Below are 27,154 nucleotides of genomic sequence, written 5' to 3' on the forward strand. Positions count from 1 at the left end.
GATTTTGTGTGCCTGATGTTTTTTCTAAATATCTTGGAGTATCATGGTGTTTCTGGCTAACTACTCCTCTAAGAATATGTTTGCAGTGATTAATCATCAAACGCTTAAATTTCTAGCAATTCTAAGAGTTGAGTTTGTTTTTAAATAGGTTGCTGATGAGTACCCTAGAATGTTTTCAATTGAGTTCAAAAGACAGCTAACGCTACTAAATACTTTATTTTGGACTTATATTTCAGAATGAAAAGAAAGTTCTATTCATGGGATGAATGCATGAATTTGAGAGAAGTCAAGGTAAAGTAGTGAACATAACACTTTTTAAAATAAGTGTCTGGTTAGGTTTGCATGACGGAAAAGGACATCTACAATGTCCAAGCATAAGGCCAAACTCTGAATTCTTTAAATGGCAGTGACAGATTGTACAAAACCATGGGCTGCTGGCACTCCTAGAGCTCTTTCTGCTTTGTGGAATATCCTGCTATTCTCAGGCAGTGGCCACGTCTCATAGCCAAGCCTCTTGCCTTTGAGAGATGATAAAGAAATGGATTCTGTGTGTGTTTCTGTGTTTTATGATCTTGCTCTTTCATTTTACTGGCAGATTTCTAGGAGTGTATCCAATCTTTATATCTTGTATTTGGGACATTTGTAGAAAGCACTGGGAGTTTTTGCTAGCCAAGTGATAGAATAACACTTGAAATCCTGGACTTAAATTCCAAGTAATTTCATGTTTTGGGCACCTGATTTTCTGTATATACAAAACTCCTTAACAAAGGATTTGGATATCCATAATTTAGCTTTAACTTATTGAACATGGCACATAATCAGGATGTCCAAAAAGACCACCAGTAAGAAAATCCTTGTTCGTGAAAATTTCATAAGAAAAAAGTTGCTAGGTTTTCTTATTTGTTTCTGTGAGCAAGAGCTGTTACAGCTTCACAACTGTCTTTCATTGTATGGAATTAGGTTTTTGTGTTAATCTTCATCTCAGCTGTGATGTAATCCCTAGAAATAGAAGTTTTAAACTGCTATTAATAGCGTAACTGCTTTTATTTTGAGATTAATTTAGAATGTTATTTTGTTGTTGTTTGAAACAGAGATTACAAGATAAATACAGACTATCAAATGGACATGTTTTGTCAGTTCTGTGCTAGAAACTCTTACATGTTAAAAATTTAGTTCTGATAACAGTGACTTTGATTCCTTATCTGAAGCCCTATTTTGCTCTATTACAGTCTTTGAAGAAGCTAAATCATGCCAATGTAATAAAATTGAAAGAAGTCATAAGAGAAAATGACCACCTTTACTTTGTTTTTGAATACATGAAGGAAAATCTTTATCAGTTAATGAAGGACAGGTATGTCTCACAAAACAAATAGTGTGCTATCATGCCTTATTTAATGATTCTTATGCTATCTTGATGAACACATTGGAATTTCTGGTTTTGACTCTTCTTGCAGCCCTACTGATGTGAACAGGAGTTGCTGTGCCTACTTACCTGAGGGTAGCATTCCGCATTACAATATTGCATATTGTAAGGCTTTTGGAAGTAACAGTTTGTTCAGATGTTAATGTGATAGCTTGCATGTCTATGGTGTGTAGAGCCATGAGAGAAATTCCAGGTACTTTTTTTCTTGTTAGCCTTCACTTTAATGTATGAAGGATCAGATAAACACTGTTCATCCTGGTTGTACTCATGGATTTGGCTTAAGGTGGGGATGGTCATCTGCATGTACATGCATGCATGCTTGTAAGAAGGACCTACGTATGGACTAACTGTGATCTTGGACAGACGGTACATAGCACGGCTTGCAAGGTGGACTTTCAATAGGACTTGCCTTTTCAATAACATTTTTCTTTGCTGAGTTCTTTTGCCTTTAATATATGTTTCCTTCAAACACTGGCATGCACCTTTATCTCCTAATGTGCAAAGCTCTTTGGTTTGCATCCTGAGATAGCTCCTAGTGATATTAGCACAATGTTCCCCTACAGCTGAGAAGCATTGCTGTCAATCAGGGTTCCCTTAAGGGTACCACTGGCCAACACACCTACCACAGCGCTACACTGTGCGATCTCTTCCTTGCTACGCTACGGTGCATTCCACATTCAAGCACACTACTGGCCAACCAGCTTCTATAGAAGAGATAGGAGCATGAACCTCTCTGCAGAGAAGTCTCTCAGCAGATCTTAAAATTACTGAAATTAAGGTGTGGCAGCAAGTGAGTTTTGAGATGAGTGTGAGTTGCATCTGTCTTACTTTGTGAGCAAGACTTAACGGGTCTGTTTTCATCTGTTCATGATGTGTTGTGCAAAATGAAGAAATACATATGTTCTGAAAATACTTTTTAAAAAAAATTATGTGAAGTTATTAATCTGTTTCTTCACAGAAACAAGTTGTTCCCTGAGTCAGTCATCAGAAACATGATGTATCAGATATTACAAGGGCTAGCTTTTATCCATAAACACGGTAGGTTTCATACTAGAGTTTAACTGTGTAGCACTTTTTTAGAAAATAAGATAATGCAAAATAATAACATGAATAAAAATACTTAGCAAAGGCTATTAATTTTCTCTAATAAAATTATTCTTATCTGCTTCAAGTATGGTGCATTTTTAAACCACACCTGAAGTTACAACTTGTTCTTCTATAATCAGATATTCCTCTTTCTTTTTGAAAGCATTGGATATTGTTCATACACTGTTCAGTACTCTTTCCATGTTCGTTACTGGATGAATAAGCAAACTAAAGAAACCTGTATGTTGTGCTATACTATGCATTGCTGTTTCTTCAAAAAGATCTATTTAAGGAGCATTGATAATTTACAGATGGCAGTTTCTCCTGTCTTGAGATACTATAACTAATATGATAACCTACATCTAAAAAAATATTAAAATAACTTGTTCACTAAGAATTCAGACTGTCTTCTTATCAAACACAACCTGGATTTAAATATTTTAAGAGATGGGCCTTTTCTAAGTCTAAATAGTCTAAACAGTCTAAATAAGGGATGCTGTGTGCACAAGAAGTTTCATAGCATTTACAAAACTTTTAATTCATCATCTCTCTAATTAGTATCTGCCTGTAAACTGCATTCTGAAATACTGGTATTAAGCTCCTTTGCATTTAAAAAAGTAGTAATTGTCTCTTGCACAACTCTTGTGGGTTTTTTTGTTGGGTTTTTTTTTTGTTGGTTTTTTTTTTTTTTTACTTGTCCTTCACATCACATTGGTATTCCTAAATCTTTCCAAAGAGAATAAAATATTAAATGAAAATTAAATAAGAAACAATGTTCCCAGTGATCTCTGATTGGCTTTTATGTACCCTGGTGAGGCCTCTTGATGGATTCAAATAATCACTTCTGTTCAGTACTATCAAATACCCAGAAATCGCTGTTTCATGTCTTTCTGATCACAGTCATATACTGTTTTCTCATTATTAGCACCCTCTTTTCCTTCCTCATTTCTACATGAAATAAATGAGAAAATGAGAATTTATGAAAAACTGCCATTTCTGAGTTACAGTGTTAATACTTTGGTTTGACATAAGTGTTTGGGAATTACAGGTGTGATAAATTTGAAGACTTACATTTCACTGTAATAATTTCAGGCAATTTCTTACAGTGGTTGTCAGTTTCTTCATGCAGAAATCGAATGCTTTAGTGTGGCAAGTGAATTTCAAATTGATTTATAATAAATTGTGTACACCAACTAAACAGTACAATTTATTTTCTCAGCTATTTAACTGCTCTCCAGGTACATAGGTGCTCAAGCCAACACTAAGCATTAAAGAAACTTTATATGCCTGCATTACTAATATTAGCATTCCCAAGCTAACATCAAAATTTTGGTATCTTCTAAATGTCTGTATCTGCAACTTGTTGTCACAATACTAAACAAACTAGTTAAAAGTTGTTCAAGGAATTTTATAAATCAAACAAGAATGTCAGATGCTTAGTTTTCCATTATACAAAGCTGACAAAACAGATGTAGTTCTTGCAGTATTTCATTTTGAAATTGGTTTGTTATTTGATATTGCTGCAATAGCCAATTCATTTTCCTTAGTGTGTTAATGACAGTTTACATTTGTTAATTTAAGATACTTGGTGTAATAATCACTGAAGGAAGAATGTCTGTGTTTGTTGCGGGGGAGAGTTACCGCTCATTTATTTTGAATTTAAAAAAACAAAACAAAATATACTCTTCTAAAACATCCCAAAGTAAACTTTGGATCACTGTTTAAGAAGTGATGACACAATTATTTACCATTCTTTTCTGTCTGGTCTTCTATAGGATTTTTTCATAGAGATATGAAGCCTGAAAACCTTCTCTGTATTGGACCAGAACTTGTGAAAATAGCAGATTTTGGTTTGGCTAGAGAACTGAGATCTCAGCCGCCATATACAGATTATGTTTCTACCAGGTGGTAAGTATATTAAGAAGTTAATACATGTTCTTAAGTGATTACCTTTCCCTGCTTACCATTTTAATGTATCTATTATTTCTTTCCATCCTTATAGGTACCGAGCTCCTGAAGTTTTGCTAAGATCATCTGTTTATAGCTCACCTATTGATATATGGGCAGTTGGCAGCATAATGGCTGAAATATACACACTAAGACCTCTTTTCCCAGGCACAAGTGAAGTAGATGAAATCTTCAAAATTTGCCAAGTATTAGGGACTCCAAAAAAGGTAAGACTTTTAGAAAAACTCACATGATCGCATTTTTTAAAAAAAGTTAAATGTATAAACCATTTAATGTTATCTCTCTCTCAGAACATACATACAAATTATTGCTTTAGTATATTTTGTGCAGACTTCAGGTTTTCTCAACTGTATTTCTTTTAAGCTGCCATTAAGGCATGCAATGCTAATCTTCTGCTGTATATTAGCATCCGTTGTATATCGTACCATTATAAATAGCCTTGCTCTCCTCTGATGAAAGCCAGATAAAATTGTTTAATTTAGTTAAAGCTATGCATATTGTAAAGAAAATCCGAAGTCTCCTAGGATTTCATTTTGTCACAGCAGATCTGCCGTCCTTCCCTGAAAGTGTAATTCTTTGAGACTGGCACCTAGAATTTGGAGCTTGTAGAAGATACTATAATTAAGACAAATTATGCTTTTCTTATTTTTAAAGCGTAAAGGAAACACTTGATCTCAATCACAGATCTCTCATAAAATGTTACTAGCAATAAAAAATAATGGAGAAAAAATGTGTATTATTTTAGAGAGGAAACAATTATTTTCAATTCTTTTCTGGAAGGACTAAATACTATTTAAAATTACAAGGAAAGTTTGGGTAGTGCATATAAAACTGTATGCAATTATATTTACTTTAGTTTAAAAGTTGTTTTAGCAAATGATACATGAATATGTAAGAAAATAATAAGCTTACCTTCAAAATTTTGAATAAACTGAAAAAAAAAAACCAACATGTCATATAAATATTTTTTTGAGAATAAGGTAAGAGATGGGAGATGTATATCAGTACTTTATGAGTGCAAACAGAACTTTATGAAATAACTGACTGAACGCAGAGTTTCTAGATCTGGAAAACCTAAGGCTGGGTAGAAAAACATCCATTTCATTGGTGTTCTACTTATATAAAATAAAGCATAGTTCGTGTCCGGTAAAGGAGCTGTTATCAATAGAGAAGTGAGGAACCGAAAACTTAAAACAGAAGCTTAGCTAGGAACATGTAGAGCTGGAAGTGGTGGGAAAACATCCAAGTGAACATACTGAGACACAGGTACAAGCTCATGGCAGAGCAGAGAGCAAAAGATCAGAGGTGGAGAGTTATAGATATGTTGTGGAAGTGAAAATTGAGTCTAGAGGAGTAAGTGAAAATTGCTATGATGCGTGAAAGAGTGCTTGCTATGACAATTGTGCATCAGAAATAATGTGTAATATGAGCAGTATTTTAAGACTTGAGTTTTCAAACACAGATGTTAAGCTTCTTTAGGAGCTCACAAGTCTAGGATAGCAAGAGCAACGTTTTGGTGTGTATTAAGAATATCTCCGAAAGAGATATTCTAGCTAGAATAGAATAGCTTGAAACTAGCTTCTGGAACATTTTCAATGTATAGCATAAACAAGTTGTGGAAGTGCAGGGAGGTCAGAGAGAGATGTTCGCTTTGTGTTGTAGCAGAGCTGTGCTGAGATAACTGCTGTGGTTTTTCACTAACCGTCTAAGGACTTGAACAGAAGCAGATCGTGACTTTACACTCTGTCGTTCCCTGACTAGCAAGCTGATTGCTTGGGAAAGCAAGGAGCATTACCCGCTGAGTATTTCAGAGAAAACTGTGGCCTCTTCTAAAGACCCTAAAGGTTAGAGAGACTGTAAATCAGCCCTCTAGGATCAGGAAGCTGTAATTAGTTCCTTTGTGCCCCTGTCATCTGCTGGGCAGACTTGGGAACTTTATCTCCTTATGACAATGCTACGGCATTCTTCAGGGACATCACTGTATAAGAAGAGTACTTAAATATAATTATAGGAATTATCACAACAAATGATGCATTTGTTACAAGTGACGTACTGTTCTGCATTCAGAAAAACATAAGCAGTTATTTTAATAGTCTGGTTTTGCAGGCAGTTTTATAAATAGTATTTTTTTCAGACATACTTTTTCATTTATTCCATTCTTCTGCAATAAGGAATTACAGGAATTACAGCCAGAAGCTATCTTCATTCCAACTTGCCTTTCTTTAAGTCCATAATACCATACTAATGACTTCTGTGAGTTTGGTTTTTTTAAATAGTTACAGGTAACTGTTTTGCTTTATTTTATAAAGGAAGTTGCTTTACTTATAAAATGTTGCTTTATTTATAAAATAAGCAATAAGTTGTGCCATTCACGTACTGGCAGTGATGATGCACTTAGGAGTATGCCAAATTAATGAAAAAGCTGATGACAATATGAAGAGGAGAGATTAATGAAATGCATTTTTATTAGTTGAAAGTTTGCAATGGCACTCTAATTCCAATTTCTTTTTTTATAAAGTGAAATGTATTTTTCATTTTTGCAGTTGTACTATTTTCACTCTATCCCTGTACTTCACCAGTTCAATGCTAAGCCCTTGCTACTTTGTTCTAAATCGTTCCTTTATCACTATCTCTGGCAGACAGAATGTCAGCAACTCCAATAAAGGAGGGAGATGGAGGAAAGGAGGAAAGAGTATACCTCCATTAATTTAAATGAACAAATTATTCTCTGAAGTGGAATAGGAAGTCACTTGAAGTCTTGAGACTTACTTTGACCAGACTTGATTTATAATTAGAGTTCTCTGATTACCATGGACTATGTTAGCAGAGCTCAAACTGTAAGTTGTTGATGTACATTACAAGATAATAGCTAATGTGATATCTTAAGACCAAATTATATCAAATCAATCCAATTTACTCCTGTAGCAGTATAACCAGCTTTGTTGATAGAGGAAAAGCATTAATATCATACATTGCCTTCAGTAAGGTTTCTGACACTGTACCTCGTAACATTCTCATCAGCATATTTTTATAAACAAACTGTATGTTAAGTGCCTACCTGTTTGGAAAGCCTTTTGAGTAAGCTTTACTGATTGACATTTGAAGTGAAAGATAGATTGAACAGGACCCTTGAGTTGTTCTGCATCTGATGAAATTTTAAAATTGTATTAAAAGCCTTCCGAGAGTAGATTTTGCTTCTTAAGTTGGTAGATAGCAGGCTGGGAAGGATTCAGTATGTTAAAAGACAAGATTAGAATTCAGAGTCTCTTATAAAATTAGAGATGTAGCTTTAAAAAAATAAATTCAGTAGTGTGTAGAGTACTGTACTTAGGCAGGAGCAACTAGCCGCATAAATATCTGAGCTAACTATCCAGCTAACATACCTGTAGAAGAGGATGTAGGAACTATATAGTGCATTGTATGTCAACAGTATTTTGTTTTGTTGCAACAGGTGTTTGAGCTCCATCATACCAGTGTGTAGAGAAAGGAGTATTGTCCACTGATGTACGAATGAATCTTTCTGTTCCACTTGCTATATGATACCCAGTTATAAGTTTTGCTTTTCAAGAGCGAAAAATCAGAGTCCAGAGAAAAAGAAAAGCTTAGAAAGCCTAGACCCAGGAATTAAATTGTTTTGGGTTTCTTTAGCCTATACAAGGGATGATTGGAAGACAGGAGAAGAAATACACCTTCTAATGTATAAAAAGGCTGTTCTAGAAAGAAGAAGGAAATAGTCCTTCTTGGTATCCATGGATGACAGCACACTCAGCAATAGTCTTGCATTGTAGCAGGAGAAACCTGTATTTTCTAATTTTGAGGAGAATTAAGCTCTGGAATAGACTGTTTAGAGCAGTTGTGGAGTGCCGGAAACTGCATGCTTTTTGAGACTAATACCTGTCAGGAAGAGACAAGGGCATGGACTAGATGATCTCTTGATAACCCTATGATTCAGTATTCAAACAATGCAATTATCAAGCAACTAAGGAATTCAGGGTTTACTTCTGAAAGTTAAACACTCAAAAAAAAAAAGTTTTCATCTGGGAGTCATGCCTTTCTTCTGTTGCAATAGTGTCTAGTTGTAATTTAATCATTAACTATCTTAATGGTGGAATCAGTGGTGTATTGTATAGGCTGCAGTTACACAACCATGGTATACTGGGTGGAAGGGCCTCACCTCTACTGTTCCCATAAAGAAGGTGTTTGAAGCCAGGTGTTTGAGCTCATTTCTCGGTAGATGGGTTGTTTGGTACTGCTCCTTGTACTGCTGCACTCTCCTCTCCAGATATATGTCCAGTTGTGGTAGCCGCAATGACAGTTCGACCTTTACCTACAGGAGAGCTTGAGAAAGACTGCCATTGGAGGCTGATGCTGTGTTCACTGGTGGTGTAATAATTGTAATGGCAAGTAGGAATGCTTGTTTTCCTCTATACAGGAAGGAGCTATGCAGACCAAGCGTGACTGACACTGCATAACATTAAATTTGATCTAATACCTCAAAGATATATAGTCTTTGCTCTTTTTTGGTACTCATTTTTCTTTCCTTTGAAACAGAGTGACTGGCCAGAAGGATACCACCTTGCTTCTGCCATGAATTTCCGTTTCCCACAATGTGTCCCTATAAGCCTAAAAACTCTCATCCCAAATGCAAGCAATGAAGCAATACGGCTTATGAGTGATATGCTGAACTGGAATCCAAAGAAAAGACCTACAGCAAGTCAGGTCTGAGCACCTGAATGATTGAGTATAAGACTGAATTTTCTGTATTGTTAAAACATCGTAGATACAGAAACCATTTGATTGTGATAATACTGATGGCCAGAGAAATGTCTCCTCATTTTGATGACTTTGGCAATGAGACTGAGAAGTGAGGAGAGAAAGTTCTAAAGTTTGCTCAGCAGACATCATAAACTCTAGTTATTTCTGCAGTGTTGTCTTCTGAATTGGTATATTCTAAAACTTCCTCTGTACAGGACAGAGAAATATGTGAGCTGCAAGTTTCCTGAATTCTGCTGTCTTCTGTTTCATCTCCTGTCTGTACAAAGGGGGATATTGAAAATTAAGCTTTGCTTTTTTTTGTGAAGCTGCAGATGGAATGCAGCGCGGAAGAGCTAAGGATTATTTTTAGTGGAGATGTGACATAAACTGTACTAAGTGATAAGGAAAGAACTTTGTGAAGAACATACCAGTAGGTCCCAAAGGTCACTGTTTTTCTCCAAGTTAATTTTAAAAAACATGTTTCAGGTACCAAAGGTGGTTACATTCTGCTGATTTTTGTTGTTGTTCTGATTTTTTTTTTTAATTCTACCTAATGCAATCCTATTTAGAAGGTACAAAAGGGGAGTACAATTGGGAAGGAAAAAGGGCATATTGCAAGTTATCCTAGGTGGATGTACTGTAAGTGATTCAGAAGTGGTTAGGCAGATGGTACCAAGTAGAGCATCCATTTCTCTCTGCTTTATGAAGCATATCTATTGTTACAGTCACTGAGGTCTAACTGTAGTCCAGTGCTGTATATCTCTACACAGAATACTGCATGGTGCTTTATGAAAGCAAATAACCAGCTTTTGCCCAAGTGAGTTATCAAGGAAGCAGCTGCAGCAGTTGTGTAATCCACAGCCAAAAAGGAGAGTTTAATGAAACATGGAAATGTGTACAAAGGCAGCAATTCTCAAGTACAGCTGAGGCAAAACATCTCTTTGAGAATTAACAGAGTAGGACCCTACCCAGAAGGAGTAGCAGAGTGTGTTGTTTTGACGCGAGCAGCTGTGTTAGGTATGTCCATGCTGTGTGTCTAGCAGTGGACGTGAAAAGGTCAGAGAAGAAGAAAAAAAATACACATCTGCCTGAAGGCAGATATTATAGTTTCCTGATAACCATCATGAAGGCAAAGCAAGCACAGTGTATGTACTTCAAAGCAAAACAAAAACAGGGAAAGCTGGTGGTAAGAAAATGAAGGAGAAACTTTGCTTGTTAACATCCTTTAATTGTAAACCCCATAAATTAATATTAAGTGGCAATCACCACACTTCTTGTGTTCATTGAGTTGCCAAAACATAGTTAGCAGTGGAAGCATGCAATAAATAATATGGTAAAGGTAGTAGAGAGAACCTTTTTCAAGATGGAGATGTGTTACTGCATGAATATAGAATGGTGTTGAATGTAAAATGCACCTCAAAACACAGACTCCACAAAACATAGAAGTAAAGGAGGGAAAGAAAGGATGTGACTGCTGTAACATGCATAAGTGGATCCATCTTACTAAATTATATGACAGGGAGAGTTTAAAATACAGAACTGACAGTTATCAATACACACTGTTTACATGTTATCTCATTATGCATCCATCTTGTAACTGTGCTATAGAGCTTGCTCAAATGCTTCAGAAACCTGCTTAGATCCTTGATGAGGTTACCAAAGTCAACTTTTTGCAGTAAAATTAGTATATTGTATCTTCTTACTCAGGCTTTGAAGTACCCTTACTTTCAAGTTGGCCAAGTTTTAGGACCTCCTCCACAGTATCTGGAGAAGCAGACTCCTATTAAACCAGTTCAGCCAAGAGAGCCAAAGCCAGCTTTACCTAAACTGGAAGCTATATCCAAGCCAGAACCTCTGACTTCACCTGATGTACCTGACAAAACACAGCCACCGCCCTTGTCAAAGGTTAACCACCAGCCTCTCCAGCAAATTGAATTGCCTCAGAATACAGTGAACCAGCAAGTACCAAAACAGCAGCAGACACAGGCACAACCGTTTTTTCCAACTATCAACAAAAACTCATCACCAGTAAGTTGTCTTCAATAAATACTTAGTGATTTTGTTAAAACTTCTTACTATATTCAACCAGTTGATCTCTTGAAAGTTGTCATACTTTTCATACTTTTTCAGATAGATAGTTAGGGACTAATTAGGGATATAACTGTCCACTTACTGAAATTTTACAGCAAATCAGAAGAACAGATTGCTTGTAACAGCAATGTATGTTCATTTCTAATAGTCTTTACTGACACTTACGCAGTAATGTAGTTACGACGGCTATCGTTTGTTGAACTTTGAGAAACAATTCACAAAAATATTGTTAGCGTACAATAGAGAAGTGGAAAGGGACAACTTTGCTTGCATCCAGCAGGAAAATGACCGAGCAAGTTAATCCAGTTCCTAAGCTTGTAAGAATTTAGCAAGTAATAATTGCTTTGGAAGAGAGTGTTAAGAAAAGGCCTGACTAACTTCTTTTATTTGCTATATTTACTTCGGGGCCACAGCAATTGGCACTCCTAAACCCTGAAAGTGATTGCCGTGACTGCTCTGCACCACCGTGCAGAACTTCATGACAATTTATCTACCACTGTTGAGAGCACGAGTTCAGCAAGATACCAGTAGTAGAGCGTGAGCATTGAACTATGTCTGCAAATAGTTAATTTCACTACTTCAGGTAGATTTGAGCAATTTAAGGTCCAAACCAGCTACACTGAAAATTAACTGCTGGCATTATTGTTATGTTTTGTGCTTAAAATTGTTCTGAGACTATGACCAAAATAGGCACAACGCAATGGGAAAAAAAATCACTCAAAGTTCTTAAGCGGTTGTCAGGAAGAGAACTAGAGACAAAATATAAAATTTTTGAATTTAATGGAAGCTTTTTTTTCCTCATTTAAAATAGACACAAGCAGCTAGTGGCCCTCAGAATGGTACAGTAGGTCCTAAAAACTGCAGAAGACGATGGGGTCAGACTTTGGTAAAGGCTGTGGATAGCTGGGATGACTTAGATGACACTGAACTTGGGATGTCATGTTCAAAGAAGCCTAGCATTGCACTATTAAAAGAAAAGAAAAACAAGGAATGTCTTTTTAGGTAAGTCCTATAATTATAAAATAATGTTTGTTTTTTTTTTTTTTCAGTAAAGAGTGTGCAGTAGATTTATAGATTGATTAAGACAAATCTGCAAAAACTTCAGTCACCAAAATTTTGCAAGAATGCAAAATGTTGTATGAGCAGACCAGCTTTGGGTTTGGTGTTGATATAGCACCAGTAATACCCAAACTGAATCAAATTTAATTTCAGGCACTGTATGGTTGTTGCTTGGGACCAAGCTACACAGCCTCTCACTCACTCCCACCACCCTCCAAGGGAACGGGGGAGAGAAAATATAACAAAAAGGCTCAAGGTTTGAGATAAGGACAGGGAGAGATCACTGAAGTTACAGTTATGGGCAAAACAGACTCAACTTGGGGAAAACTTTGTTTATTATTAAAACCAAAGCAGGATAATGAGAAAAAGAACAAAACAACTTCCCCCCAGCCCTCCCTCTTCCCAGGCTTAACTTTATTTCAATTATCTCTACCTCCCCACTCCTCAAGCAGCACAGGGGGGAAGAGAATGGGGGTTATGGTCAGTTCATCACACGTCACGTTGCGCCGCTCCTTCCTCCTCAGGGGAACAACTCCTCACATTCCTCCCCTGCTCCAGCCTGGGGTCCCTCCATGGGCTACAGTCCTTCAGGAACTGCTTCAGCGTGGGTCATTTTTCTATGGAGTGCAGTCCCTCAGGAACAGCTGCCCCAGCGCAGGCTCTCTGCAGGCCACAGCCTCCTTCAGGCATTTGCCTGCCCCGACGTGGGGTCCTCCACGGGCTGCAGGTGGATCTCTGCTCCTCTGTGGGCTGCAAGGGGACAGCCTGCTCCAGCATGGCCGGCAGCAATCTTGTGGTGCAGGGAAATCTTGTCAGGAGCAACTTTACTCCTTCTCTCTCACTGACTTTGGTGTCTGCAGCCGTTCCTCTCAAAAGAAAATCAGCTCAGGCAGATAACTCTCAAATTCTCTTCACATCTCCTCTCTTAATTTCTTGTGGCCAGGCTGGACCGAGTCAGGCCCAGACGGCCACGCAGCAGGAGGCCAGAGCGTGAGGGCCACAAGGCCCACAAAGGCTTGCACCTCCCCCTCTCTGCCCCTGACTTCTGCTTCTTCACACCTTCTTCCTGTTTTTGTTTTGCTTGGTTGTTTTTTTTTTTAATTTTATTTTTCCCCTTCTTAAATAAGTTATCGCGAAGGCACTATCACTGAACATTCCATCACTGGTTGGCACAGGCCTTGCCAGCAGTCAAAGTCCACTGGACAAAGGGGAAACTTCTAGCAGCTTCTTGCAGAGGCTGCCACCATAGCCCCCCCCCCCCCCCGGCTAAACAAAACCAACACAATGGTTTAGGTGTTTGTCATGTTATTAAGAAACTGTATTTTACTAAAATCATATATACTAGCTTCCTTTCCTTTGTTGGTTAAGTTTGGTACTAAGTTCTGCCACGCCTACCCACCTTTGTTTTTGTTCTGTAGTGTTGGATACACTTTTTCCTTCAAAGTCCCAGGTCAAATTCTCATGAGGTATGAGATTTGGCTGTTACTTTGTAGGAATAAATTCTACTGATAAAAGTAGGGTAAGAGAAGAGCACTGCGCTCTTCAGGCTGAGGTCTGCTTGTGGTATTCCAAGCTGGAGTTGGTCACATTGTTTGAACACTTGATTTTTCAGTGTGCCAGAACCAAAAGCTTCAAGCTGTATCCAGCCAGGAGGGGACAATAAGATTCTGATGAGAAATGATTCTGGAAGATTAAATACATCAGCAAAACAGTACTACCTAAGACAATCAAGATACCTACCTGGTAAGGGTAAAAGTCAATACGTAGGAAAAATACAAGCTGTGAACGATCTACATACAGTACATGTGAACTTTTTATTTCAGACTGGATAATTTTGCTTGTCTTGACCAGGCTAAATTTTCAAGTTTTGGACTAAATGCCTTTCCTAGAACATACCTCATCACAACTGATGCAGAAGTTCCTGGCGATGTAAATGTGGAAGAGCTCAGCACTGCTTTGTACACCATGAAAGTTCCCAGGCCCTCTTATGACCAGTAACACATAAAACCTTCAGTAATATGAATCCAGCATCTTTTGGATTCCTAGGAATACATCCTGATTGACCCATGTGCAAGTGCATCTGAGGACTAAAGGAACTGCCCATATGTTTATATATATATAGTACATAGTTCTCAGTTTTGCAGTGTCAGGAGGTTTGGTTTTTTAAACACAGTTACCCTTCTTGGTAGGAGATGTTTAGAAAAGTGTTCAGCCACTCACACTGGTAGGAATTTACACACTCACTTCCCTTCCCAAGGCAGTCGTTCTCCTTAAAAATAAACACATAGGATAGTCTAAATTTGGGTGATTTTATCAGGAAAATAACGTGAAATTATGTAATTGCTAGGAATAAGTATAGAAAGGAGGAGAAAGACAATATTATTTCCTTCAGTTAGTATTCTGAATATATTCTCTAATCAGATTATTTTCTTGGTGTCTCACTTAGTATCTTTTCTTTATTAACATAATACTTTGCACAATTACAGTACATGTGTCATGACTTCTACTGTAATACACATATAAGAATTTAGGTGGCTCACAGAGGAATTCCTGATTATCAGGCAGGTTGTTTTGTCACAATGTATCACTAATTTTTCAGGAATTCATTAGGCCAGTGATGACTTCTGAATATGAAATCATTTCTTGAATGTTAAATAGGATGCTCAGAGACTCAACAGTTTAAGTCCAAACGAAAAAAAAGAAAAAGAAAAAAAATGGTGGGGCAGGGGGGGAAGCTTCCCTATCTAAAGGCAACACAAATGGAAAGTTCATCTATATTTCTTATCTTTTTTTTTAAGCATGCTTCTAATGTCTCTGGTTTTAGTAGATTTTCAATGAGAAAAGCATAGATGTAAAAAACAATTAATTTCAGCACTTAACAGAATAATAGCCCCAAAGACCATATTTGTTAGTTCTGTTACCACTAGATCTGGGAGCTGCTTTCATGCTGTGTTAATCCCATTAACTCTTGTAATGCTTGTAACATGCTGAAGTAACTAAAACCTCTTTGTCCTACTTTTTAACTTATCCCTTGAAGAAATAGTTTATTTTCAGCCTTGAGAATTCTGATTTTTATAGGTATATTTAATTTGTGTTATTTGTTTGAGAGTCAAAAATATCAATAATGAGATTATGGTTTTATAGAAACCAAGTAACTATACTAAAAGGGCTTTTAAAAGTTCTCTTGAGAGCATGAAGAGAATTGTTCTTAAATCAGTGTCTCTAGTTTTCATGGTTTGGCTGAAAAATCTAACATAATCAATGGACATTAATGGTGTTTACATTATACCACAAATAAGTCAGTGTTGTTTTACTGTTCTAGAAATGTCCATTTTTCATTGGTTGAATTATGGTTGAAAATTGATATTTATAACATTTTCTATAATTTGTTTTCTAAGGTGTAAACCCTAAGAATGTTTCTTTAGTAGCAGTCAATAAAGAAGGATCGCATGGAACTTGGAACAACCAGTTGTTTTCTAAACCGCTGGCACATACTGGAGGAGGAGTGACTCTCAACAGAAATACTACAGGTAAAAGTGTAATTAAAAGTGGTCACATTATATCATCATAATACTTTATTTAATTAATTTAGTTAAGACCATCTGGTATAACTTCTGTTATCAGGCTTAGCTTTCTAGGCTAACATTTTTTTCCCTGTTTTAATGACAGACTCTTAAAATAACAACTTCTTCACGTGTAAACTATGTATTTTGCTTTCAAAGCATAAAGGAAGTACAGACCAGCCCCTGTTATAAAGTTCTATTAAGATAAATTTAGCCCATAATGCCCTTAGACCACTATTTTACTGTGTTAATTTAAGGCAATAGTTTGACCTCATTACTTGCCTGGTCAGTGTGCTGTGGAACACAATCAAACAGCAGTCTCACATCTGAAAAGACGGTGGTGGTGTGCTCATGTAATAGAAGTACTGCCTATATTCTAAACGCGTCTTTTAACAATCTACAAGCCTTGTCCTAAATATTTTGCTGCATGAAAAGTCCCCTTATTTTCAAGAAGGAACTTGCAGTAAGGTGCCTTTTGGCACTACGTTTTGTGAAGAACGCTATTATCAGCATTTTCTACAGCGAAGACTAAGACTAGTAAAACAGCCTGTCTTAAAAATTCACTGAGGAAAGCATCAGACTCCAGACTAAAAGCTATATTCTGACCACCCAACCCTATTCTTTTAAGTACACAGTCCTGTCACCCTGTATCATAGAATCATAGAATCTTTAAGGTTGGAAGAAACCTCCAAGATCATCAAGTCCAACTGTCAATCTAACACCACCATGCCTACTAAACCGTCTCCTGAAGTGCCACGTCTACACGTTCTTTGAACACCTCTAGGAGATGGTGACTCCACCACTTCCTTGGGCAGCCTGTTCCAGTGTCTGATCACTCTTTGAGTAAATAAGTGTTTCCTAATATCCAACCTAAACCTCCCCTGCCATTTCCTCTTATCCTATCACAAGTTACCTGGGAGAAGAGACCAATACCCACCTCCCTACAACCTCCTTTCAGGTAGTCGTAGATGAGGCAATGAGGTCTCCCCTCAGCCTCCTTTTCTCCAGACTAAACAACCCGTTCCCTCAGCCGCTCCTCGTAAGACTTGTTCTCCAGACCCCTCACTAGCTTTGTTGCCCTCCTCTGGATACGCTCCAGTAACTCAATGTCCTTCTTGTACTGAGAGGCCCAAAATGGAACACAGTACTCAAGGTGCAGCCTCACCAGTAAAGGGGCACAATCACTTCAAAGGGTCTTTTTCAGTATTGTCACAAGTGTCACCCGAGGAGACGATACTGATCGTTGGTAAGTTTGTTTTGGCATCATCTTATCCTGACGTAATTGAAAAAGGGATTCCAAGGCAGAGCTGGACGCAGCTCTTGAACACTGCCTCCATAAGAGACAAGGGAAGATACAGATATCTAAAGGGGGCTTATAAAGACAGATGGGGAGAAACTCTTTAGCAGGGCCTATTTTGATGGGACGAAGGGTAATGGTTTTAAAGCACAGGGAGACAGATTCAGACCTGATACAAGGAATAAATTTTTTACACTGAGGGTGGTGAAACACTGGCACAGGTTGCCCAGGGAAGTGGTAGATGCCCCATCCCTGGAAATGTTGGAGGCCAGGCTGGATGGGGCTCTGAGCAACCTGATCTGGTTGGAGATGTCCCTGCTCCTTGCAGGGGGTAAGACTAGATGACCTTTAAAGGTCCCTTCAAATTCAAACTATTCTATGATTATGGGAGGTTACCTTGTTAACAACTTTGCAGCCATTGTCCAGCTAACACAAGTCACTCTCAAGTACTTCAATGCCAATAAACCACCTAGCCTCACATGCTTGTACAGAAAGAACTTTAGAAGGTTTGTTTACATGCAGATGCTGCACCCCTTTTTAAATGAACTTTATTAGCCATTCTGCAGTGTCAACAAACCTGATTTCCCCTCTGAAAGTCACATGAGCTGTAGGTTGTTAGTCTGAAATTATGTGAAAGATTTTAGGAAGTGGAAAAATAGCAGCACCTACCAGGATTTTGATGGAATAGAACAGACTAAGCAATCATATGTACCATTTTGTTTTCCAGAATATAGTATCTGGATGTCTCAGAATTAATTAATATATTCATAAAATAGTCTTACGAGGGAATTAGGCACAAAAAGGCAAAGACCTGTTTCCAAAAGTATGCATCAATAAGTGAGACATCTACCTACTGAATTGCCTTGAAAATAAAATTAAGATGAATGCTAATGATAAAAATCCTGCTTTTGTCTAACTGGCTCACTTTGAGCATCCACCAAAAGCTTAAAGGAAAACAAACAAAAAAAAAAAACTAAAACTGATCATTTGGTATATTTGAAGATCCTTGGTATTACTTCCATCAGTTTGTTAAATTGCGTGTGATGTTTCATATACCAGGGAGGAAACAACATTTAAGACAGACACACATGAAACCAGGATAGCTGGAGCACCGATCACAGAAATACAACTTATGTAAACTATGTATGTTTTCTTTTTTTTTATATTGACAGAATTGAAAGTTGACACTGTGCTGTTTACTGTTTAAATAACTATGTTTAGTTTATTTAAGTGCTTTTTTTATTTCCGAATCCACAACATTGCCCTACAGTGGAAAAAAAGATAAGAGCAAATAGTTACAAATGCTTTAGTTATGAAGGATTGTAAGGTTATGATCAATCAGCTTTGCAGATATACCTGAGTAATTAAACTTGTGACTTATGTATTTGTGTGCCTGGAATGTGATTGCATTGTTGGTAAATCACATTTTTATTCCATTATTAGAAAGGATCTTGTAAAGTAACTAGTTAGAGTAACATTTCCCGCTTGAGAAAACAAAAATGTCAGGTTATTTATTCTTTCTTGCTGCTTTCCCTCATTTCTTTTACATCACCTAGCCAGGCTCTTCATACACTTTTTCTAAAGTTCTGTCTTTCCATCTTTTTCTTCCTTTCATTTTCCTTGTCTACAGATGAGAACTTAATTATACCTATTGAAAAGCTATCATGCAAGGAAAGGTTGAATGAAAAATTAGAGGATCCAAAAGGTAATTTATAGCAATTATAGCCTAGTTCTTTGCACATATCATGTTTATGTTTTACATTTTCTTGTAAAAATTGCACTTATAATGCAGATTCCAGATGATTGTATATTTTATTTTCAGTTGTAATCAGTTTTGTCAAATCTTGCTCTCTTCATTGTGACTTCTTCTGAAATCTTGGCACTTACTGTGCTTTAAAAGGCAGAGAATATTTTATTGCCCTAATTATAATCCACAGCATGTCACTACGCTGTTGCTGGATAATGGTGAAGCAATCCCAAAGAAGCACCATATGCACCTCTCCTGAAGGACTGCTTGTTCTTAACAGCACTTGGGACTTGCGCCATTGACTGTATTCTGATTCTGTATCTGTTACGCTGATTTGACAGCACTCTGCCTACATTTTGGTGGAGTTAACTTGGTGTAAGAGGGTGGAAACTTGGGTTTCCAGGCAGCCTAGTTTGTGTGTAAACACACAGTTTGCTGTGAGCATTGTAAAGCTGCTGGAATGTTTCACCTCTCCCAGTTTCTGCCCCCTCTGGCATGTACTGCCCGTGCGGTATGTCTCATTGCAACTATTCATTGGGTTTTCTGAACTCACTACCCAGCTCAGATGATACAGTGACTGTATGAAGAATCAGGTCTGTGTTGTTTGGGTTAGGGGATACAGCCTGGGCCACGCTTACGCTTACTAACATCATGGCTATAAGTGGTTGCCTGTACACTTGCTGCCAGACCTCCTGGATGCCTCCTGGATTAATACTTCTATAGCAAGAACTCCTTCTTTTGTACAGCAGTGGTCCGAGGTAAGGAACTGTGCTTTTCAATAGATTTTTTTATTATTATTTGTAGTTATTCTGTTATTTTATATTGAACTTTTTTTTCCTTCCTTCCCTTGTTCTCATCCAGCAAAAGATCACCCCTCCAGACTGTTTCACCCAGGCTGTTCCTCCTAGCTGCACTCTTCCATTTCCTGTGGAAGGGATCATAAAGGAAACTGGACATTGAGAGGTAAGGAGAACCAAAAACTGACTGAGCAATTTTTGACAGATTTGCTTGACCTGTAGATAAGCAGCAGACAAAAGTAGTCTTTTTGAGGTTACATTAATTGAGGCCTGTCATGTTCCTATTTTCAGACCTCATAATTTTAAGGAATGCTACTGAGCTATCAGAGCTATGAACCACTCCCAGTAAAATAATTGGGAACTGGGGGAATAAGAGAATATATGTGTGGTGGGAGTACGTGTATAGGCGGGTGAACAAACCACTAAAACTGTTGCTTTTGTTTTTCAGGCAAATTCCTGACAAGGAAGAACAACTTACAGACTACAAGAAAGTTAAATTTTATTAGAATACTTAATAAAGTTGTATTTTTCACCAGGACTTTTGCGTTATTCTTTACTGTGTTGAACACTGGCATCAACTGGACACAGAGTAGCCACGTGAAGACCCAACTATCTGTGGGACTGATAGAAGTGACCGTTTGGGTAGGCTGGCAAAACTGAGTTTGCTGAATGCTTTTTGTTTGTGAACAAGGAGGTATGCAGCGACCCAAGACAGCTGTAATAAGCTGAGGATATGTTTTAGGGTTTGTAGATCACCAGTTTTGCAGCTTCTAGATCCACTGCGCTAAGCTCTGAAATTACCAGAGAGGACTGGGAGTGTTTGTGTGAAGAGGAACATCCTGGGATTGCACTGAGGCCACAGATTTAGGAAACAGAAAAACCATCAAATCAGGCATTGTGTGTTTACTGCAACTATCATTGAAACCATACTGAGTATTAATATGATAAAAATGTTCACACATTATAACGGTCAAATTAAAACTACGTGTATGGCCTTGTAGTTCACAAATATAATACTACTGAATACAGAAGCACACCACTAGAGAAAAGCATCTCTCTCTGGACATTGTGCCAGCAGAGTCTTAACACTGTCCCAAGTGATGACAGACATGGAGAAGGTAAGAAATTTTTTACTTACAGCAAGTAGCTGCAAGTAAAAGGTAAGCGCCTACCTTTCACTAAAACTCCGTGTAAACATTTCTGTGTGGTCCAAGTTTAATGAAAGTACTAATGAAACGTTCATCCTGCTCTGCTGTCTTTATTCCTACTGAATTGCTGATGAGATGTCCTGGATCTGCAACTTGGTGAGTGTTAGGTGCTGTAAAGGGTCCGACTAATATACAAAGCAAAGAATGAATATATACTTTTTTTCCAACAGACAAGCACTAGGGAGTTTTTAAAGAACACTCATGCTTAGTACTCTTCTGGTACTGCAAATATATTTTGAAGTTACTATAAATAGGCAAGGTTTTCTGAATACAACTGAAAAATACTAAAACTCTGTAATGTCAACAGGAAATCCTGGCTTTGTAAGTGGTGCTGCTTACAACCCATCAGGAGTATATATCCCTTCCTTTAATAAAAAAGAAGTTGGATCAGCTGGACAACGGATACAGCTAGCTCCTCTTGGTGCACCTGTATCAGGTAAGAAACGTCCTTTTACCATACATGTCTGAGACAAAGAGAGAGGTTCATTTCCCATGCTTCCTCAAAGATTGATTAGCCCTTAGTAAGGTTTTCCTCAGGTTTTGTAAATAAATTTCTTGAGCATAAATTGGTTTTTACATAAGTGAATTGAATGTAGGTGTCTAGAGGCAGTCCTGATAGCTAGAGCAACTATTGCTACTATTACCTGTTAGGTAAAAGAGAAAATAAAGGTGGAAAACTTTTATAGGTCTAGAAGGTTTGGACCATTTGCTAAACAAATTTCAATTTGTTCATTAGTGGTGAAGGGCTAAGCAGAATTGTAAAAATATGTAACTCCACAACTCTATAGTAAATGGTCATGTAGACTGCACACAAATGTAAATCCATGATTTAACTAGCTAGTAGGAACTGGTACAGTCACCAACTAGTAAGTATGCAAAACAGATAAATTCAAGTTTTTGAAAAAGCCTTGTATTTTAATGGATTTGGAGGAATTTTCTTAACAGTGACTTTCATGTAGCTTGGGGCTGTCTTGTGTGGGTCTTTAATCAGTTTAATGTCACTTCATGCAATTGAATGATGCTGATCCATGCTTATAGTGGCCTCCACAGTTTCAGAAAAGGCACAGACCTTCATCAAGTGACTTAGTAAATTCACAGAAAATAATGTTACATATATGGTATAAGCAGAAAATTAAAATTATTTGCTCTCTTATTTACTGGCCCTATCTAGTTGGCCTGTGGTTTCTGCAGTGGTCATGTAAGGTAGGTTTTTGCTGTGTCTTCATCTCGCTATGTTGGCTGTGTAAGTCTGTGGATACAGAGATGACGCTATTCTTGCACCCACAAAATATCACAAGAGTGCTCACAACAGTGAGACTTTCAATGTTGCTACGTCACAGAAGGTAAAAGCCAAACAAAGAGAATGCAAATAACCAGTTCTTAATAGTTATGATACACTGATGATGTAGCTGTACATTACATGAGCAAGCACATTAAAAGACCGTACGCTTTGTCACTTAAAAACAATGTGAAATCTGTTCTGAATGTTAACTGTTCCCTTCAGTCCCCTATGGCAGGGATGACATTGTGAGCACTTTCTGTGTTGTTTCCAGTTCAGAGAAGATTAACAGAAGTGCTCAGGATGCAAAAGAAGCAGGTTTTTGAGTCAATATTTAGAGCCATTGTCCAAACCCAACAGCACACTTCTCTTTAGAGGAAATAGCAAGGCCCTAAACAAATCACGAATTGTTTAACTAAAGGGCCTGTGGAAGACCAATCTGATATGGTCCTGCTTAATAATGTTGTCTTTTTGATGACTTGCTCTTTAGAGTTACCGGTTCCCGTTGGGAACTTGTAAGTGACTTGTGAGGAGAGAGGGAGGGAAGGAAGGAGATGGTGCGCATATACAAAATACTCTTAGATGTACACATATTCTGAGTCTGAGTTGATCAGAAGCCCACCAGGGAAGGCCGGAGTTGCACTTCATTATCTTATCAACTCACCGCTGAAACACAACAGCAAGTGTTTTGATTTGTCACAGTGTGTGGATCAAGAAGTTCACAGGAGGACAAAATCTGCAACTATCTCTAGACTGCTGTGAATAGTGAGAGTGAAAAGGAATTACATATGGTGATCCAAAGGGAAATAAATTCACTGTTAATCTGTAATTAGAAATGGAAAATGTGTAGTAAAAGTCAGAAAGGCTGCCCGATGGAGGTCAATTAAGAGATTCTTCCATGTCCTGGAGAAGAGCAAGAATCCTATTGCTTAAACCCCTCATATTTAGCCTGAACTCTGCAGACTTGCATGGGAAGAAAGATAAGGACGAAGCAAATGGCAGGTTTTTATCTCCTATCTGTCAGTATTTGAACATTAACATTTTTTGTGACCCTTTGCTTTGTATTATCCAAACTGAAATAAGTTATGCTGTCAATTGTTTTTGCTCTCTTCATTTGTTCTGTTAAGTTTTTTAATGCCATAATCTAAATAATTTAATGTAGTATAAAAGATCAGTTTCTCTGAGGAAAATGCCAAGACCCGAGAAAAGTGACCTTCATTGCCAAGAGCGGGTAGGCTGGAATCGTGCTTGCTGATGAAAGATAGGGAATGCCAGCCTACAATAAAAAGGAACAGTATTAGTTTTCAAAGGGGTGGAGACCCAACCCCCAGTTTCAGCTCCCTGAGATTCCTCCTTTTTAAATGTCTTCATCCTCACCTATTTCTTAACAAGTTCAACTCCCTGTTTAAAAAAAAACATTAAAAAATGTGATTTTCCATAAGAAACAGAATGATATGTAGGCACATTTTATCCATAACGTTAATTTAAAAAAAAAATATATCATTAATAGCTAATAAAACTAAGCTACGAAAGTAGGAATAGAAGGGGCAGGACATACTTTAGGAATCCTAGGGAAACAATAGTAAGGTGTAGCAGAAGTATACATATTTCTTCTATATATAGAAATACTAATAGGATTTCTTCTTATATATAACAGAGAGGTCCCAAATGACTTAGTTTAAATGGCTTAGGAAAATGGCAGAATTGGTGACTAACATGAAGAAAGCCATGAGCAGTCAGCTCCTGCAGCAGGGCAATTACTTTAATCATATAAAGCTTGAGGAAGTAGTGACTATCTGAAATGCAGAAAGGGGAAATCTTGAGTAGGAAGGCTGGGAATATATTAGTGCACTACTCCCAGTGCCTGAGACCAGATGGATGCTAATATCAGGGATAAAAAAGCCCAAAGACTTGGAACGGATCCTACAAAATTGATAGCGAAACCAGAAATGGTGATGAAGAGGACTCACAATCAGGTACTCCAGGAGTTCTCAGCTAAGCAGGAGGAGAATAAAAGGCATAAAATTCCAAAAGAAACAAGAGCGGCTCCAGAAGCTGTCCTTCTGTCTAGGATGTTTGGGTTTTAGTAAGTTTAGTGATGTTACGTGTTTTTTCAAATATTTGAGACAGAGGAAAACACTTACATTCTGTAGCTGTTTTGTAATAGGAGACATTGTTGTAGACATACACATCAGTTTGTCTACTGAATTTCAGTCCCAGTGTTTTCTCAAGGGACTGTTGCAAAACAAGCATCCAGTAGATGAGAATTACCAATAAGATACACAAACTACAGGAAACATTAACCTCATCTGAAAACACGCATAGACAGTGTATCAGAGACCAAAGCATCCGGCTGTGTTAGCAGCCTTGAGTACCACAAGTCATCTTTAAGCTCCCATTCTTTTATATGTAAAGAAGTGAAATAGAATCATGGAATGGTTTGGGTTGGAAGGGACCTTTAAAGGTCATCTAGTCCAACCCTTCTGCAAGGAGCAGGGACATCTCCAACCAGATCAGGTTGCTCAGAGCCCCATCCAACGTGGCCTTTAATGTTTCCACAGATGGGGTATCCACCACCTCTCTAGGCAACTTGTTCCAGTGTTTCACCATCTTAATTGTAAAAAAAAAAATTCCTTATATCTAGTCTGAATCTACCTTCCTCTGTTTGAAAACCATTAGCCCCTGTCCTATCACAACAGGCCCTGCTGAAGAGTTTTTCCCCATCTTTCCTGTAGGCCCCCTTTAGATACTGGAAGGCTGCTATAAGGTTTCCCCGGAGCCTTCTCTTCTCCAGGCTGAACAGCCCCAACTCTCTCAGCCTTTCTTCATAGGAGAGGTGCTCCAGCCCTCTGATCATCTTCTGATTGTACCTTTTGAGTCATAATTAATTCTGAGTTCTTGTTCCTTTCAGATTATTCCTGGAAAACCAAAGCTGCTCATGCTCAGTTACCAGGTCCTGCTTTCAATTCAGCAGCAAAAAACATGAATATTTTAACTCGCCCACCAACACTTCAGCCAGTACATGGAAGAACAGACTGGGCGGCCAAATACGGAGGAAACAGATAGAAAACACCATCCTGTGTAGATATAATGTGAGCTGTGTTCAGTTCTCCTGAACTGGAAACCTGAAATGCCTATTTGCTCTAACTTTTCCTAAGACTATGCAATAGTAAAGAAGAAAAAAAGACTTTGTGGTCTATTACCTGTGGAAGAAAAATATAATACATATCATACCATGTAAAATACTGGCTATAAAATAGGATTTATTGAAGTATTGTATTACACATGTTGCCAAAACTACTGAGAAGTAGATTTCACTCAACATTTTTCTATAGATGGATCTCCTATCATCATACTCTTAAAACAACTGTTGTGGTTGTTCACCCAATGCAATGTCCACTAGTGGCACATGCTTGCTTTCATGTGTACAAGCAGCTAGAAGCAGGGCTAAAGCAGAGCAGCACCAGGCTTTCAGGTATTAGGCTGGCTCCTTACAAGAAAGATGAGAGTGAAAGCACAGATCAGGCTTGATGAAGAACACCACACTCTCATAGAAGGATTTCAGAACTCACCTAAGAGTTATTTAGAGTCTGTAATGCACAAATATTCATAATAGCAATGAGAACTTAACTCCTTGTAGTAGGACATAAGCAAACCACTGACAAATACTACACAAGGAAAGTCTAAAAACTTGGCCCATATATGGCTATAGAATGATATAGCAGTATTGGAAAATAGCTAAACAAGTACTGCGCGCTAGACTTACCTCGCCATGCTGTAGTGAAGCCTAAAAATTAGATTCCGCTGTTATGGTTAACTTAGGACCATTTTTGGTCAAAGATCTGTGGAGATTTCCATCTGTCTTGTTAAAGCAGTGTCACAGTGACATTTTAAGGAGCCTGAATCACTGCAGTCTGTTAGTCATTTTAAGGGTAAATTAGACAAAAAGGCATAAATTACCAGTAAACTCTTGTTTCTAAATCTCTTTATTGGGTGATCAAACTAAACTACAGAAGTTGAATGACCTGCGTGAGGGAGGCTATTGGGCTGTTTTTTAAAGACGCTGCTTTTTGATTTAGATCTAAAAGGCCAGCTTAGGTACCTGAAAACACACACAAACGTTTAATAACGCAATACCTCAGTCTTTGTATGCTCATTCAGTACTTTCCCTGGCTTCTAAGCTAAGTTTTACAGTAATATCCCACAAAGGACCTTGCAGTGTACAGTAAATTGTTTTTAGGATGTTGAGCTAGGCTACTTCTGGTAACAGCTGCATTTAGAATAGATGCTTTAGACTTAGTAGTTACATTAAACTTGCCATTTTAAAGTACAAAATCAGTATATTCTTTAACGATTTTAAACTGTTAATGATTACTTTAAGCATTGTAAAAAAATGTATGGCTTTTGTAACTGCAGATTAAAATTTGAATTCCTATTGTTGACCTAATGTGCTGTAATATATGGGTTATGTTAACTTACTGGAAACCAACTTAATCTAAAACAGTTGTCCCAAGAAGTCAAGTATTTTGTTATGAAAATTGCACCTGAAGAAAATGCCACCTTAATACTGGAAGAGCTGTACAGGGGTAGGGATATCTGGTTAGTAATGCACTAGAGACTTTAATTGAATTACGATTGGTCTAGGCTTAAGTATTTGTCATTCCCTCAGTACTAACAGATGTCCCTATGCTATTTAAGTGCATCTTAATTTATCTGTAGAATATATCTGTAACTGGCTATGGTAATGAATGATAACCTCAGACTTTCTATAACAGGCATAAATGCACTGGGTTTATAATTAAAAAAAAAAAAAAAAAAAAGATAAATGAATCACTCATCTCTAGTCCAAGATGCCAGTGACTCAGTTAAAATCACAGTCTG

The 27,154-nt window shown here is 37.7% G+C and overlaps 1 protein-coding gene across 2 annotated transcripts; it reads left to right on the top strand.

The window, feature by feature from the left end:
- The first annotated feature begins 237 nt into the window (after positions 1–237).
- MAK (male germ cell associated kinase) lies at positions 238–26,708 on the top strand. Of its 2 annotated transcripts, XM_086740224.1 has the most exons (13): positions 238–291; positions 1,230–1,351; positions 2,382–2,461; positions 4,285–4,417; positions 4,512–4,683; positions 9,029–9,196; positions 10,940–11,260; positions 12,135–12,325; positions 13,995–14,125; positions 15,781–15,912; positions 18,873–18,947; positions 21,302–21,430; positions 25,185–26,708. In XM_086740224.1, the coding sequence occupies exons 1-13, from the start codon at positions 238–240 to the stop codon at positions 25,337–25,339; spliced, it is 1,863 nt and encodes a 620-aa protein (XP_086596350.1). In that variant the 3' UTR covers positions 25,340–26,708. The 2 variants fall into 2 exon arrangements, with proteins under 2 accessions (XP_086596350.1, XP_010123187.2); XM_010124885.2 differs by lacking the exon at positions 18,873–18,947.
- Positions 26,709–27,154: the final 446 nt, after the last annotated feature.

The sequence above is a fragment of the Chlamydotis macqueenii genome, chromosome 2, assembly GCF_036417535.1.
Source record: "Chlamydotis macqueenii isolate bChlMac1 chromosome 2, bChlMac1.mat, whole genome shotgun sequence".
NCBI classification, from domain to species: domain Eukaryota; kingdom Metazoa; phylum Chordata; class Aves; order Otidiformes; family Otididae; genus Chlamydotis; species Chlamydotis macqueenii.

Coding starts and splice junctions, on each gene's coding strand:
- MAK (XM_086740224.1), top strand. CDS start 238: ATGAAAAGAAAGTTCTATTCATGGGATGAATGCATGAATTTGAGAGAA. Junction 11,261..12,134: donor TCAACAAAAACTCATCACCA/GTAAGTTGTCTT, acceptor CATTTAAAATAG/ACACAAGCAGCTAGTGGCCC. Junction 12,326..13,994: donor AACAAGGAATGTCTTTTTAG/GTAAGTCCTATA, acceptor TTGATTTTTCAG/TGTGCCAGAACCAAAAGCTT.